The 16185-nt window shown below is 40.7% G+C and overlaps 1 protein-coding gene across 3 annotated transcripts in view; it reads right to left on the reverse strand.

Moving 5' to 3' along the window:
• The window catches only part of METTL16 (methyltransferase 16, RNA N6-adenosine), a 73446-nt gene that overhangs the window by 28772 nt on the left and 28489 nt on the right, over positions 1-16185 (reverse strand). For 2 of the 3 annotated variants that reach the window (XM_064378111.1, XM_064378112.1), the window contains exons 3-6: positions 14702-14901; positions 9595-9735; positions 3650-3765; positions 881-1023 (exon numbers count right to left, since the gene is read on the reverse strand). In XM_064378111.1, the coding sequence (XP_064234181.1) occupies positions 881-1023; positions 3650-3765; positions 9595-9735; positions 14702-14901 (600 nt within the window). Of the gene's footprint in view, positions 1-880; positions 1024-3649; positions 3766-9594; positions 9736-12013; positions 12135-14701; positions 14902-16185 lie in introns of those variants that run through there. The other variant, XM_064378114.1, reaches the window with a different exon arrangement.

Raw genomic sequence — 16185 nt, forward strand, 5'->3', positions numbered from 1 at the left:
TTTTTGAGTACCTTATGTTGCTTAATGACAGGTGTGTTGTCCAAATTCATTAGCTTTAAAAAGGAATGGCCTTAACCCTCCTCTGCAACTGGTTAGTGATCTCAGTTTCCCTTCATTAAGTTCTTGACAGCTCAATGTCCTCACATATGTCACTGTTTGGGAGACTGATTCCAACAACATAAATTGCTTCAAGGACTAGGCAACAAATTTATTCTGGTTCATAGGAGAGAACTGAACCCATCTGTTTTCTAATCAAAAGCCATATTTGAATCAGTTTTGTTCCATCACAGGACCGTACTAATGGGAGCAATACAATCATATGGTATTTTCCTCTTTCCATCTATGTAGTATACATGATTACAGTAAACAGAATTCAATAAAAGGCATGAGAACATCCTCAGAAACAGGGTCTTTGCAGATTGTAGGAGCCATTACCTTGGTTATCTGCTTGTTCTTCTGACCACTAGGATTACTCTTCCTCTGAGTTACATGGTTTGTTTTAGAACTACATAGGGGAGGCCGGGCACAGCAGCTCATGCCTATAATCCCAGCACTTTGGGAGGTCCAAGACAGGTGGATCACCTAAGGTTGGGAGGTCCAGACTAGTCTGGCCAACATGGTGAAACCCCCTCAACTCTACTAGAAATACAAAAATTACAGGTGGAGGGTGCCTGTAATCCCAGCTACTCGGGAGGCTGAAGCACAAGCAAAGCTTGAACCCGGGAGGCAGAGGTTGCAGTGAGCTGAGATCACACCACTGTACTCCAGCCTGGGTGACAGAGAGACAAATACTGCATCTCAAAAAAAAAAAAAGAACGACATAGGAGGTAAATATTCCTATGGTGTAAAAATGGTCTGTATGTTATAAAAACGGACTTACCTTAATCTTTTTTTCAGTTGTAGACTGTCATGGATGATCCTTTTAACAAACTCTAGTTCACCTCCTTCTGCCATGATCTCTGTGATGCCTCCTGTGTTAACAGAACTAGGTGGAGGTCTTCGGGGATTCCTTGAGTTTACTCCCTGAACAACAATAACAAAAAACCCTGGTGAAAAATGTGTACACCCAAAGAACCAAGTCTGAATGTAATCCATCCTAAGTTAGAATGGTGAGATGCAATTTGACTTTCCAAGTAGTATGCTAGATTTAGGATTTTAAAATCACATAGCCATTACAGTATTTTATTTTAAACAACGACTTCATGCAGCTACTTTTTCCCAGGTCTTTTACCTTCCATTTTTGTGATTAAACATAAAAATTTTTTGCCTTTTCGGATAGCCCAATCTGTCACTTTTTCTTTATGCTTTCTGTCTTGGTTTCATGTACAGAAAATCCACCCAAAGATTAAATAAATATTTACTTATGTTTTTTTCCTAGCATGTTCACGGTTTTGCATTTTACATTTAAATATTTAATCCACCCTTATCTCATAACATATGAAAAATTAACTCAAAATGCATCAAATACCTAAAAGTAAAAGCTAAAACTATGAAACTCTTAGAAGAAAACATAAATTTTCATGACCTTGGATTAAGCAACAGTTTCTGAGACATGACCACAAAAGCACAAGCAACAAAAGAAAACAGAGAAATTGACTTCATCCGAACTAAAAACTCCTGAGCTGCAAAGGGCACCATCAGGAAAGAGAGAAGACAATCCGCAGGAGGGAAGAAAGAAAATGTCTGCAAATCACTATCTAACAAGGAACCTGTAAGCGGGATATATAAAGAAGACTTACAACTTAATAATAAAAAGAAAAATCAACCAACTTAAAAATGAGCAAAGGATATGAAAAAGCATTTTGCCAAAGAAGATATACAAATAAGAACTGTTGACCAGGCATGGTTGCCTGCACCTGTAATCCCAGGACTTTGAGAGGCCAAAGCAGGTGGATCACTTGAGGTCAGAAGTTTGAGAGAGACCAGCCTGGCCAACATGGCAAAACTCCATCTCTATTAAGAACACAAAAATTAGCTGGGTGTGGCTGTACATGCCTGTGATCCCAGCTACTTGGGAGGCTGAGGCAGGAGAATCGCTTGAACTCGGGAGGCGGAAGTTGCGGTGAGTTGAGACCGTGCCACTGCACTCCAGCCTGGGTGACAGAGTGAGACTCTGGCTCAAAAAAAACCATAAAACAAAAAAAGACATGCAGCAGTAAAAACACTGATTTCCTTCCTAAGCCAAGAAGCTGAGACCAGGAGTAGACTATGACCCGAGTTGGTCCAATGAGAAGAAAATCAAATGTCCAGTGGTTTAGGGAAGAAAAGAGCTCTCTCCTCACCCTTCCACCCAGTGAATATTGCTGTAACACAAGTAAACCAGCTTACAAACAAAAACAACCATGGAACAAGTCACAGCCAAGAGAAAAACAGAGCTCTTAATGCTGTGAACACCTTAATCAAATCATTATGAAATCCCAACTACTGCTGGGTTTCTCAAATAATCAACTTTCTTTGTTGTTAAGTCAACCTAAATTGGGTTTTTGGGTACAGTCCTCCCTCGGTACTCAGGAAGACCTGCCTCAGATACCAAAATCCAAGGAAGCTCGAGTCCCTTTTATAACACAGGTAGTACCTGCATTTAACCTGTCCACATCATCTCATATACTTTATAATTCCTAGATTAGTTATAATAGCTAATACAATGTGAATGCTATGTAAAATAGTAATACTGTATTTTTTTTTTTTTTACTGTTACATTGTTATTTTTATTGTTTTCTTTTTTCCCCCCCAAATATTTTTTTTTGAGACAGGGTCTTGCCCTGTTCCCCAGACTGGAGTGCAGTGGCATGATCTTGGCTCAATGTAAGCTGCACCTCCTGGGCTCAAGTCATCCTCCCACCTCAGCCTCCCAAGTAGCTGGGTCCATAGGCATATGCCACAACGCCCACCTAATTCTTTTTGTATTTTTTGTAGAGACGGTTTTGCCATGTTGCCCAGGCTGGTTTTGAACTCCTGAGCTCAAGCTATCTGCCTGCCTTGGCCTCCCAAAGTGCTGGGATTACAAGTGTGAGCCACCATACCAGCCTCCAAATACTTTCAATGAGTGGCTGGCTGAATCCACAGAGGTGGAGCCCACAGATAGACAGCCAAATATACTTCAACCGAAAGCACCCTGACACAGCTTTCCAAAGCCAGGCACGGTAGCACACGCCTATGATCTCAGCTACTAGGGAAGCTGAGGGGAGGGGGATTGTTTGAGTCCAGATGCTTAAGATCAACTTGAGCAACATAGTAAGACCTCATCTCAAAAACATTAATTAAAAAATTAATAAATTAGTTTTTTTAAAGTTTTCTTTGCTCTTATCTCTGCAAATAAGGCAAATTTAGATATATACTCAATTTTTTTTTTTTTTTCGAGATGGAGTCCAATGGCACAATCTCAGCTCACTGCAACCTCCACCTCCCAGGTTCAAGCGATTCTCCTGCCTCAGCCTCCTGAGTAGCTGGAATTACAGGCACACGCCACCACGCCTGGCTAATTTTTTGTATCTTTAGTAGAGACAGGGTTTCACCATGTTGGCCAGGCTGGTTTCGAACTCCTGACCTCGTGATCCGCCTGCCTCGGCCTCTCAAAGTGTGGAGATTACAAGTGTGAGCCACTGTGCCTGGCCTATACTAAATTATTTTAAAGTAGAAGAAATTTTACCTTGGCTTCCAGCTGATTGGCAAAAAAGGGAGGGTTGCACATGCAAAAGTCATAGATGATCTCAGATTCTTCTTTCAGAGCATCCATCAGGAGCGTCTTCTGTGGCACTTTCACCACTAGGAGAAAAAATAGGAAGTGTGAATTAATATTAATGTTGTGGTGGCTTTAAAGTATAATTGTACACTGTACAATGCTGCTTTGGTCAACAAAGGACTGAATATATGATGGTGGTCCCACAGGATTATAAGACCACATTTTTATTGTACCTTTTCTAAGTGTGATGTGCTCAGATACACAAATACTTACCATTGTGCTAAAATTGCCTTCGGTGTTCAATACAGTAACACACTGTTCAGCTTGGAACCTGGGAGCCACAGGCTATTACATATAGGCCTGGGTGTGTAGTAGGCTATGCCATTCAGGTGTGTGTAAGTGCACACTGATGAAATCACCTCATGATGCATTTCTCAGAATATATCCCTGCTGTTAAGTAATGCATGACTGTACGTCCTCAAACTCTTAGACATTACTCCCTTCAGGAGATGGAGTTTCATTTCCCTCCCCTTGAGAACAGGCTATGCTTTAAGGACACTCAGGTAGCTTCATGGAGAGATATCCAGATAGCAACGAACTAGGGTTTCCTTCCAAGAGTCATGTGAGTGAGCCATAAGTAAGCCATCTTGGAAGCAAATCTCTATCACCCAGAAAGTCTTTGGCTCCAGCCAACAACTTGACTGCAAATTCATGAGAGTCTAAACTAGAACCACGAGACTAAGCCATGCCGAAATTTATGACCCATAGAAATGATGAGATAAATGTTTATTGTTTAAAGTTGCTAGGGTCAGCTGCAATGGTTCATGCCTATAATCCCAGTGCTGTGGGAGGCCAAGATGGGAGAATTGCTTGAGACCAGCAGTTCCAGATTTACCTGCGAAACATAGCAAGAACCTATCTCTACAAAAAGTTTAAAAATAAAAAATTATCTGAGTGTGGTGGAATGAGCCTGCAGTCCCAGCCCCTTGGGAGGCTAAAGTGAGAGACTGCTTGAGCCCAGGAGGCTGAGGTTGCAGTGAGCCATGATGATACCACTGCATTCTAGCCTGGGTGACAGAGTAAGACTCTGTCTCTAATAAAAAATATTAAATAGGCCGGGCACGGTGGCTCAAGCCTGTAATCCCAGCACTTTGGGAGGCCGAGGCGGGTGGATCACAAGGTCAAGAGATTGAGACCATCCTGGTCAACATGGTGAAACCCCGTCTCTACTAATACAAAAAATTAGCTGGGCATGGTGGCGCGTGCCTGTAATCCCAGCTACTCAGGAGGCTGAGGCAGGAGAATTGCCTGAACCCAGGAGGCGGAGGTTGCGGTGAGCCGAGATCGCGCCATTGCACTCCAGCCTGGGTAACAAGAGCGAAACTCCGCCTCAAAAAAAAAAAAAAAAAAAAAAAAAAATTGAATAATAATAATAATAATAAGGCTCCTACGGCTGGGCATGGTGGCTTACGCCTGTAATCCTAACACTTCAGGAACCCAAGGCAGGTAGATCACCCAAGGTCAGGAGTTCGAGACCAGCCTGGCCAACATGGTGAAAACCTGTCTCTACTAAAAAATTACAAAAATTAGCCAGGTGTGGTGGTAGGCACCTGTAATCCCAGCTACTCAGGAGGCTGAGACAGGAGAATCGCTTGAACCTGGGAGACAGAGGTTGCAGTGAGCCGAGATTGCGCCACTGCACTCCAGCCTGGGTGACAGAGTGAGACCCCGTCTCAAAAAATAAAAAATATAAATAAATAGGCTCCTAGATTTTGGAGTAATTTGTTACACAACAATGGAGAAATAAAACAAATGCACTAATAATATTAATGTCTTTCCTTATAAAGATGTTCAATACTATTAAGAAAAGTCTTATTTCTTTCATAAAGAGACATAAAATCTCTTTAATGAAAAAAAATTAACATTGCTTTATACACAGAATGGTCACAGAAATAAAAAGTAACTAATCACAAGGGGATTTGACTGTTTCTAGCACAGTTCTATGTACTGAAATCATTATTTGTTTCGGAGGTGGAGTATCGCTGTGTAGACCAGGATAGAATGCAGTTGCGCGATCTCGGCTCACTGCAACCTCCACCTCCTGGGTTCAAGCAATTCTCCTGCCTCAGTCTCCCGAGTACCTGGGATTACAGGCGCCAGCCACCATGCTAACAAAGTTTTGTATTTTCAGTAGAGACGGGGTTTCACCATGGTCATGCTGGTCTCAAACTCCTGATCTCAGACAGTCTGCTTCAGCCTCTCAAAGTGCTGGGATTGCAGGCGTGAGCCACCGTGCCTGGCCTATGTACAGAAATTAAAAAGACGGTATAGTTTGATCAACAGTAGGATTTCCTTCCTTTTAAAATCTTGGTGACTAAGTTACTTCATGTATAGTCAGTTCTCATTATCTGCACTAGTTATGTTCGACAAAGCAGCCACAAAGAGTCAGTGAGTGAATACTGAACCACTGGCTCCAGCAGAAATACAGGGTTAGGTTCCTACAAGTCTCTGATCACATTTTCATCAACTGATAGATACACAACCTTGTTTTGTGGTGTTCCTGTTTAAAGACACTTTATCTAATATCCATGGCTGATGCACTCACACAGAACTCACGGCCAACAGCAGTACAACTCATGTCTGAAGGAGGCTTATCTAACACCTGTTTTCTCTGTAAGGCACATCACAGCCTCTTTGCACTGAGGAACACAAGATAGCCCATCAGCACTATGTTTAGGGACTATTTAAACAGCAAAATCACCAAGAAAAAGCAGAAAAATGAGAGAAAAAAAAGTCCAAAACATGTGGCATTAAATAGACCAAGAAAAGGATGTTCGGTTGACAGTATGGAAGCTGGAGTAAGAAGGCAGAGCGTCGCCTTGCTCAGCCTCAGCTGGGAACATGCACGCTGGGCAACTCCAATTATTTGCCACTATGCACATGTCTGTGAATGACCACAAAAGTACCATGAATACCAGTTTTGGAGTTAAAAATAAGTTTTAGGTTGGGGCGGTGGCTCAAGCCTGTAATCCCAGCACTTTGGGAGGCTGAGGCCAGAGAACTGCTCGAGCCCAGGAGTTAAGACCAGCCTGGGCAACATGGCAAGACCTCACCTCTACAAAAAATACAAAAATTAGCCAAGCATGGAGGTGCTCACTAGCAGCCTCAGCTACTCAGAAGGCTGAGGCTGGATGATTACCTGAATACAGGAGGTTGAGGCTGCCATGAGCCACTGCACTCCAGCCTGGGTGACAGTGAGACCCTGTCTCTAAAAATAAATAAGTAAATGCATTCATACATACAAACATACATACATATATTTTAGCTATTGATAAACTAATTCTAAAGTTTATTTGGAGAGACAAAAGACTCAGGATAGCCAACACAATATTGAAAGAGAAGAGGCAAGTTGAAAGACTGACATTACCCAATTCTAAGACTTACTATAAAGCTACTGTAATGAAAACAGTATGTTTTTAGTGAATGAATAGATCAATGGAACAGAACAGTCTTTTCAAGAACTGATACTATGACATCACTTGGACATCCACATGCAAAAAATGAATATAGACACAGACCTTATATCCTTCACAAAATCTAACTCAAAACAGATCACAGACCTAAATGCAAATGCAAGACTATAAAACTCCTAGAAAGTAACATAGAGTCTTGCTCTGTTTCCCAGGCTGGAGTGCAGTGGCACAATCTCAGCTCACTGCAACCTCTGCCTCCCAGGGTCAAGTGATTCTTGTGCCTCAGCTTCCTGAATCACTGGGATTACATGCATGCGCCACCAAGCTGGCTAATTTTTGTATTTTTAGTAGAGATGGGGTTTTGTCATGTTGGCCAGGCTGGTCTCAAACTCCTGACCTCAAGGATCTGCCTGCCTCAGCCTCCCAGCATGCTGGGATTACAGCACTTTTTGGATACAATACCAAAGGTATTGTATATAATTCTTTAAAAGGACTCAATAAGTTGGACTTGGTGGGCACAGTGGCTTATGCCTAACATTCCAACACTTTAGGAGGTCCAGACAAGAGAATCACTTGAGGACAGGAGTTTGAGACCAGTCTGGGCAACAAAGCAAGACTCTATCTATTTTTTAAAAATTAGCTGGGCATAGTGTCGTATGCCTGTAGAACCAGCTACTCAGGAGGCTGAGGTGGAAGGATCACTTGAACCCTCATACATATACACACAGACACACAAACACACACACACACACACACACACATATATATTTAATGTTAATAAGACCAGCTATTTTTTCCATATATATATATTCTTATTAAAATTAATTTTTTTACTTTTTAGGCTTTTTTAAAAAAGGAAAAAATTTAATTTTTGCTCTACTAAAGATACTGTCAAGAGAATGAATAGACAAGTTGCAGACTGCAAGAAAATATTTGCAATACATAGCTGATAAAGGACAGTTACTCAAAAAAGACAAGAACTCTTAAAACTCAACAAGAAAATGAACATGATTAAAAAATGGGCAAAAGGCCTGAACAGACACCTCAACAAAAAAGATATACAGATGGTAAACAAGCACATGAAAAGATGCTCCACATCAATGTCAGGAAAATACAAATTAATGAAATACCACTACATGCCTATGAGAATGGCCAAAATCCAGAACACCGACAACACCCTGTGCTGCCAAGGATGTGGGCAACGGGAACTCTCAGCCATTGCTGGCGGGAGCATAAAACAGTTCTTTGGAAGACAGTTTGGTGGTTTCTTACAAAAGTAAAGATACAATTACTATACCATCCAGCAAGCACACTCCCTGGTATTTACCTAAAGGAAACGAAAACTTACATGCACAGAAAAAGCTGCACACAGAAGTTTCTCACAACTTTATTTGTAGTTGTCAAAACTTGGACGCAATCAAGATATCTTTCAATAAGTGAATGGGGAAATTCTGGTATACCCAGATAATGGAATATTAAAATGAAATGTGCTAAAAATAAATGAGCTTTCTGCAATTATAGAGGCAGTCGAAAAAAATTAAAATAATTTTTTAAAAAAGCTATCAAACTATAAAAAGACATTAGGAAACTTAAAAATAAATGTCACTAAGTAGAAGAAGCCAATTTGAAAAGTCTACATACTGTATGATTCCAATTATATGACACTCTGAACAATGTAAAACTATGGAGAGAGTCCAAAGGTCAGTAGTTTTCTGGGGTTGGGGGCAGTGAGAGACGAACAGTTACAGCCCAGAAGGTGGGAGGGCAGTGAAACGATCCTGTGTCTGTGCAACGACCCTATGTATACTGTACTGGGAGATACATGCCAGTTTCATTTGTCCAAAACTACAGAATGTACAACACCAAGAGGAAACCATAATGTAAACTCTGAACTGTGGGTGAGAACGATGTGTCAGCATAAGTGCATCACCTGTGACAAATATCCCACTCTGGGGGGATGTTGATAATGGAGAAGGCTCTGCATGTGTGGAGGCGGGCACATACGGGAAATCTCCGAACCTCCACTCCATTTTGCTATGAACCTAAAAATGCCCTAAAAAATAAACTCTATAAAAGTATACAAACACACAAACAAACAAAAAACCACCACTTAAAGTCTCTGGAAATGATTCTAAGGCAAATAAAGCAACATTTATTCAAGAAAATCTACTAAAATAAATGAATGCATAACTAAATAAATTTTAGCAAGTAGGCAAATTCACAAATACAGAATCCACAAATAATAAGAATCAACTGTAGTTATTATTTTCTTTCTGAGTTAATTTTCATATCAAAACAGCAAATCCAATGACAAAGTACCAGATTTTAAAAAATTACCAAAGTCTGCATATTAAAGAAAAAGATAATGAAATGTGTTAAATTAAAAAGGCAGGTGAAAGAAAACACAAAGTTTGGAGGTATTCATTCTGTGGCGCTAACCTTTTATGAGATCAGATAAGTTATTCTGTTCCACATTTTTCTTTGCATAGTTGAAACACATATCATCCACTTCTGTTGCAAGGAAATACCAGCCATTCAAGGTTGCTCCAAGTAACGGGTAGATGCAGGAGGCCCCTGTACCTAGTAAAATGAAAATTCAAAACACGTTCTACACACCAGAGGGAAAGGTTAGAATAATCATGAAAACACAATTCTTCTCAGAATTCTGTTTTGAGACAGGGTCTCACTCTGTCACCCAGGCTGCAGTGCAGTGGTGTGATCACAGCTCACTGCAGCCTCAACTTCCTGAGCTCAGGCGATTCTCCCACCTCAGCCTCCCGTGTACCAGGGACCACACGTGCATGCCACTATGCCTGGCTAATTTTTGTATTTTTTGGTAGTGAAATCACAAGCTGGTATCTGATTTCATATATATTACAGCTACTGGTTCCCCAGTCATTTCATGTATGTTAGTCTTACCTCCTAATTAGATTCAAACTTCCTAAAGGATAGAAAACTTGCTGACCTCCTTTGTGTGTTGTATAAAAAATAAAGTACACGTAAGCAGAGGTCAAGGAATACATGACTAATTACCCTAAAATGCCCAAAACTCAGTTGATTTACTTTATAAAAAGTCTTCATTTAAAATCTCATACAAAACTCAATTTTCTTAAAAGAAATCAGTGCTATTTGCTAAAATGCCTTAGTAATAACTTAAAACAGATCAGTATACATTCCATTCTCCAAAAGCAGGAAAAAATATGTAGGGTATAAAATTTTTAGTATAGTAAACTGCTGAATTCCCCAAATGTCTGTAAGTTGTCAGTTGAAAGAAACAAGAAGTAGGAAAAAAAAAAAAACAACCCCTAAAGAACTCATTTCTTACATGTTGAGACACGGGAAAATATTTGATTTGGAGCCAAGACATCAGAGTCATTGGCTAGCCCCACCACAGTTTCAAGGGAGGCATTCAAGAGGCAAACATTTCAAGCAAAAGAAAAAAAAAACAACACTCTTTGACCACTACGGTTTGGTACTAAGCTATATAGAACCCCTAGCCCTAGACTAGACTATATACTAACCATGAATATTACTTTTACAGACTGGGCATGGTGGCTCACACCTATAATCCCAGCACTTTGGGAAACCAAGGCAGGTGGACCACCTGAAGTCAGGAGTCTGAGACCTACCTGGCCAACATGGTGAAACCCCGTCTCTACTAAAAACACAAAAATTAGCTGGGCATAGTGGTGGGTTACACCTGTGATCCCAGCTACTCAGGAAGCTGAGGCAGGAGAATCGCTTGAACCCAGGAGGCAGGGGCTGCAGTGAGCCGAGATCATACCACTGCACTCCAGCCTGGGTGACAGAGCAAGTCTGTCTGTCTGTCTCTCTTCTCTCTCTCTCTGTCTTTTACAATATTGACTATCTTGGCCAATTAGATCCTAAAATATATATTCAACAGAAGAAAAGCCAGTGTTTCTCCCAAAGGCCTAAAGTAGTCAGCCTCTACCAGCTACTCTAGGCCTGCTCTCATCTGCCATATCCCAGTTCTGGTCTAACCTCATAAGGATATGGCAGGAAGCAGCAGAGGCTAGATATTCCTAACCCAGAGGAAATCCAGGCTGATCATCCAGCTTCCTCCTTAGGCATCCTGAACAGGCTAGAAAAGACGACGGTTCAACACTGAAGCTCTTCGATGGTCAGTGAATGCTGCGCTGCCTACCACGTCTGCCTGAGAGTATCCTGGCCCCAATGCTACTTGACAAGCACGTCCTTGGACCATTGTGGGGTAGTGAGGGAAGGGGTGGAAAAGGGTACTCAAGGTCCTCTCAGAAACCACAATTATTCAGCTCCTGACAGCCATTCTAGTAAGCCAGATACACACGTAAGAAAATTTCAGTTGTACTTTCAACTCTGTAGGAAAAAAATCCAGATGAGATCTTTGACTTTACACAACTCTGCCTCTGTCTTCCAATGTCAATTTCATTTAAAAGATAAAAAAGTTAAAAAATAAAAAAAAGATAAAAAAGTACACTTACCTCCAGGGTAACAGATAAAAGATCTGTCACAGACAAAAAAAGTTTCTTAATTCTCAAGACCCAAAGACTTGCACTCTAATAGAATGCAAAAGACTCTTTACTAGTCCTTTATAGGACAGAAATCCCCTCAGAAAGCTAAATGACATTTTTAAATGGGTAATAATCTTTGTAACGATAAATAAAAATGGAAAGTACGTAATCTTAGAATTAGAGCAAATTGATGGAGTCTGGGGGAAGAATTTATATAAAACTCTAATTAGAATGGATGTGATTGCAGTTAGGTAGTGCCCCTCGTGAAGAATTAAAATCCATTAACCTCCTCTATCCCCAAGTGCTATTTTAGAGGGTTTGGGGCATAATTAAAATCAAATTAGTACCAAACAGGCTGTGAAGCTTTTTAAGCAGACTTGCTGAGAAGTTCTTCTGCAGACAAGGTGAGAGATGATGACGGGCTAGGGCAGCAGTGGAGATGGAGAGACGCAGATGACTTCAGAAGCACTTCAGAGAGACAGTCAACAGGAAATAGTGACAGACATTTTTTAGTGAGTGTGGAGAAGCAAGTATCAAGGATCACAAGGTGGGCAATGGTAGACTCACTGAAATAAGTAACAGAGAACCAGGATTAGGGAAATAGAGTGTGAGTTTGGTCTTGGACACAGCAAGTTTCAGCAAGTCTGAGATGTTTTTCAGACATCCAGGTTTCTCATATACGTGAGATCAGAGGTCAAGAAAAGTAATCTGAGTCGGAGAAACATATAAATATGTGGCTTATTTGCAGTGAGGTAGGAAATCGCCATAGAAGTGAATGTAGTTGCCCAGGGTAGGTTGCTGAGTGAGAAAGTGGCTAAAGGCTGAGCCTTATGTAAAAAATACCAATATCCAGTGGAAAAGTAGAGAACAGTGCATATTAATGCAAGGGGAAACCAGCGGAGGAGTCTGGTGTCATGGAAGCAAATGAAGGAGAGTGAACAAAAGAGAAAGGAGGGATCAGTAAATGCAGCTGAAAAGATCATGTGGGATGAGGACTGAAAATGCATGCAAATAGCAAAGTTAAACATTTACTACTATCTAGAAATTGGAACTGTTATTAATTCTACTAAGTTAGAAATAGAGGCTGGGCACGGTGGCTCACACCTGTAATCCCAGCACTTTGGGAAGTCAGGAGTTTGAGATCAGCCTGATCAATGTGGTAAAATCCCATCTCTACTGAAAATATAAAAATTAGCTGGGTGTGGTGGTGTGCGCCAGTAATCCCAGCTATTGGGGGGCTGAGGCAGGAGAATTGCTTGAACCCAGGAGGCGGAGGTTGCAGTGAGCCGAGATGGCGCCACTGCACTCCAGCCTGAGTGACAAGAGCCAGACTACACTTCAAAAACAAAACAAAACAAGACAAAAAAACAAACAAACCAAAGAAGAGAAAAGAAATACTGACAGAGCTGCTAATTCAAATTTTCCTAAAATGGACTATTAAATGAAAACTTCGGCTATAACAAATGCACATATATAGTTACAAAACATGCCCTGGCTTCATTTCTGCCTGTCTCCACTTATTCTCCCAAATGAATGAAACTGGACAGTCTTTACTGAAAAAGTTATATTAAAAGAACATCTTACTTTATTTATTTATTTTGAGACAGGGTCTCTCTATCACCCAGGCTGGAGTTTTCAAATTTTTGGTTTATGATTTATTCTTCCAGAAAACCTTTAGAATTATATTGCAAAGTCCTCAAGAAATTCCACTGAGGTTTTTGGCCAGGCGCGGTGGCTCACGCCTGTGATCCCAGAGCTTTGGGAGGCCAAAAGGCGGGTGGATCACCTAAGGTCGGTAGTTTAAGACCAGCCTCGCTAACATGATGAAACCCTGTTTCTACTAAAAATACAAAAAAATCAGCCAGGCGCAGTGGTGGGCGCCTGTAATACCAGTTACTTGGGAGGCTGAGGCAGGAGAATCGCCTGAACCTGGGAGGCAGGGGTTGTAGTGAGCTGAGACCGTACCATTGCACTCTAGCCTGGGCAACAAGAGCAAAATCCAGAGTAAAAGTAATGCCCAACAGACACAGACATCAATGTGGTAATCTGAAAAGCTAAGTAGGGCCAGGTGTAGTTGCTCATACCTGTGATCCCAGAGCTTTGGGAGGCCAAAAGGCGGGTGGATCACCTAAGGTCGGTAGTTTAAGACCAGCCTCGCTAACATGATGAAACCCTGTTTCTACTAAAAATACAAAAAAATTAGCCAGGCGCAGTGGTGGGCGCCTGTAATACCAGTTACTTGGGAGGCTGAGGCAGGAGAATCGCCTGAACCTGGGAGGCAGGGGTTGTAGTGAGCTGAGACCGTACCATTGCACTCTAGCCTGGGCAACAAGAGCAAAATCCAGAGTAAAAAAAATGCCCAACAGACACAGACATCAATGTAGTAATCTGAAAAGCTAAGTAGGGCCAGGTGTAGTTGCTCATGCCTGTAATCCCAGCACTTTGGGAAGGTGAGGCAGGTGGACTGCTTGAGCCCAGGAGTTAAAGACCAGCCTGGACAACATGGTAAGACCCCATTTCAAAAAAAAAAAAAAAAAGAAAGAAAGAAAATGAAAAGCTAAGCAAGCGAGAGTCTCACTTTGGTTTTGTACTTCCCTTAACCTCCTGCTCCCTGTTTGGACTGACAATCCCTTCTCAAGAGAAATCAATGGGAGAAAAGGCCAGGTGGAGTAAATAAGAACAGTAATACAGGTGGAGGATCCCTAATCCAAACTGCTTGGGATAACAAGTGTTTTGGATTTCAGTTTCTTTTTTTCAGATTTTGAAATATTTGCATTATATTTACTGGTTGAACATCCCTAACCCCAAAATCTGCAAAGCTCCAATACGCATTGCCTCTAAGCAGCATATCCTCATTCAGAAGGTTTCAGATTCTGAAGCATTTAGGATTTTCAGATTAAGGATGCTCAACCTGTATCTGCAGCCAGCTTCTCTTACACAACAACAAATACCCAGTAGAAAAGTTTACAAAGAATTGGAACATGCAAAACTTATGAAATTTATGTTTAGCCAAAAACGAATTTAAAACAATATACCTATGTCAATTCCTCTTCGGAGAGAGCTTTTGTCAGAGTCCTGGTGACCAATCAGATCTTCTACCCAGTGAATATAGTTGAGTCTCAACGGAACTGTGGGAATTAGTCTCTCCAACGGAATATCAATAGAAAGTCCAAAATCTTCCCTTAGGAGAGTACAAGTCAGAGCTCGGACTGCTTCAGGGTCTTTAAAATTAAGGCTGAGGAGTAGAGAAAAAGAAGTAAAACTGATAGTAAGATTCACTATGTTGTACCAGCTCTATGGCAAACAGTCAATACCAAATGCCCGCTGAATTTCCTAGAGAGACCACACATAAATAGTTATGTAGAGCATGCATCCCAGTGGCATATATACGTGAGTGTTTAACACAATCACAGCATATGAAAAGCAGTACAATCCTCCACCAAAAACACTGCATATCCACATATGGAGCACAGAGATTACAAATGACTCGGTTCCAATTCCTGTCTCCTTGTCTCCTTACTATGTGACTTTGGACAAGTTATTTACCTCTAGGAGTCTGTTTCCTTGGCTGTAAAATGAGGATAACAGTACCAATATCACAATGCTATTGAGAGATAATCTGAAAAGTACCTAGCATAATGTCTGGTGCACAGTAACCGTTTTACAAATGCTAGCTATTTTTACTGTTACCATTGACATCATTTGACATTAGCATTCCTTGAAAATCATACTTCAAAGTGGAAAGCAAGCTGTATAAAAATGTTTAATAATGAACACAGGATAAGATAAATGTGACAAATATTACAGACATCAAATTTTAAATGTAACTATTTCTTAAAGCCTTATGAAATAGAATGTACATACCATAAAATTCGCCTGTAAGCATACAACTGAATAATTGTTAGTATATTAACAGAGTTGTGCAACCATCACAACAACCCACTTTTAGAACACTCCTATCACCCCAAAAAGGAGAACTCATGACCATTTGCAAGTTTTCCTTCATTTCCAACTTTAGCCTGAGGCAACCATTGATGTACTTTGTCTTTGTAGATTCGCCTTTCCTGGACATTTCAACTAACTGAAATCATAACAAGGTCTTTTGGTCACTTAAGATTAGTTTGTGAGGTTCATCCATTTTATAACTTGTCAGTATTTCACTTCTTCTTATGGGTGAATACGATTCCACAGTAAGAATAACTACATTTTGCTTATCCAGTCACCAGTTCCTGAACCTCCGGGTTGTTGCCACTTTTTGACTATGACAAACAATGCTGCTATGAACATTTGCATACAAGTCTCTGTGTGGACATACATTTTCACTGCTCTTGGGCAGACAGTCAGGAATGGATCATATGATATATCTGTATTTAATTTTTTAAGAAACTTATACCAATATAACTATGTTGATGTCAAAATATTGCTAAACTGAAAATATTAAAAAAGAAAACCAACAGACCCTGTTTGTCAACAGAGCAGGATCTTTTTTGGTTTCTGTGATTTTTTTTTTTTTGGAAAC

This window comes from Aotus nancymaae, unplaced genomic scaffold (assembly GCF_030222135.1).
Source record: "Aotus nancymaae isolate 86718 unplaced genomic scaffold, 86718_ANA_hifiasm-v0.15.2.pri h1tg000018l, whole genome shotgun sequence".
Taxonomy (NCBI): Eukaryota; Metazoa; Chordata; class Mammalia; order Primates; family Aotidae; genus Aotus; species Aotus nancymaae.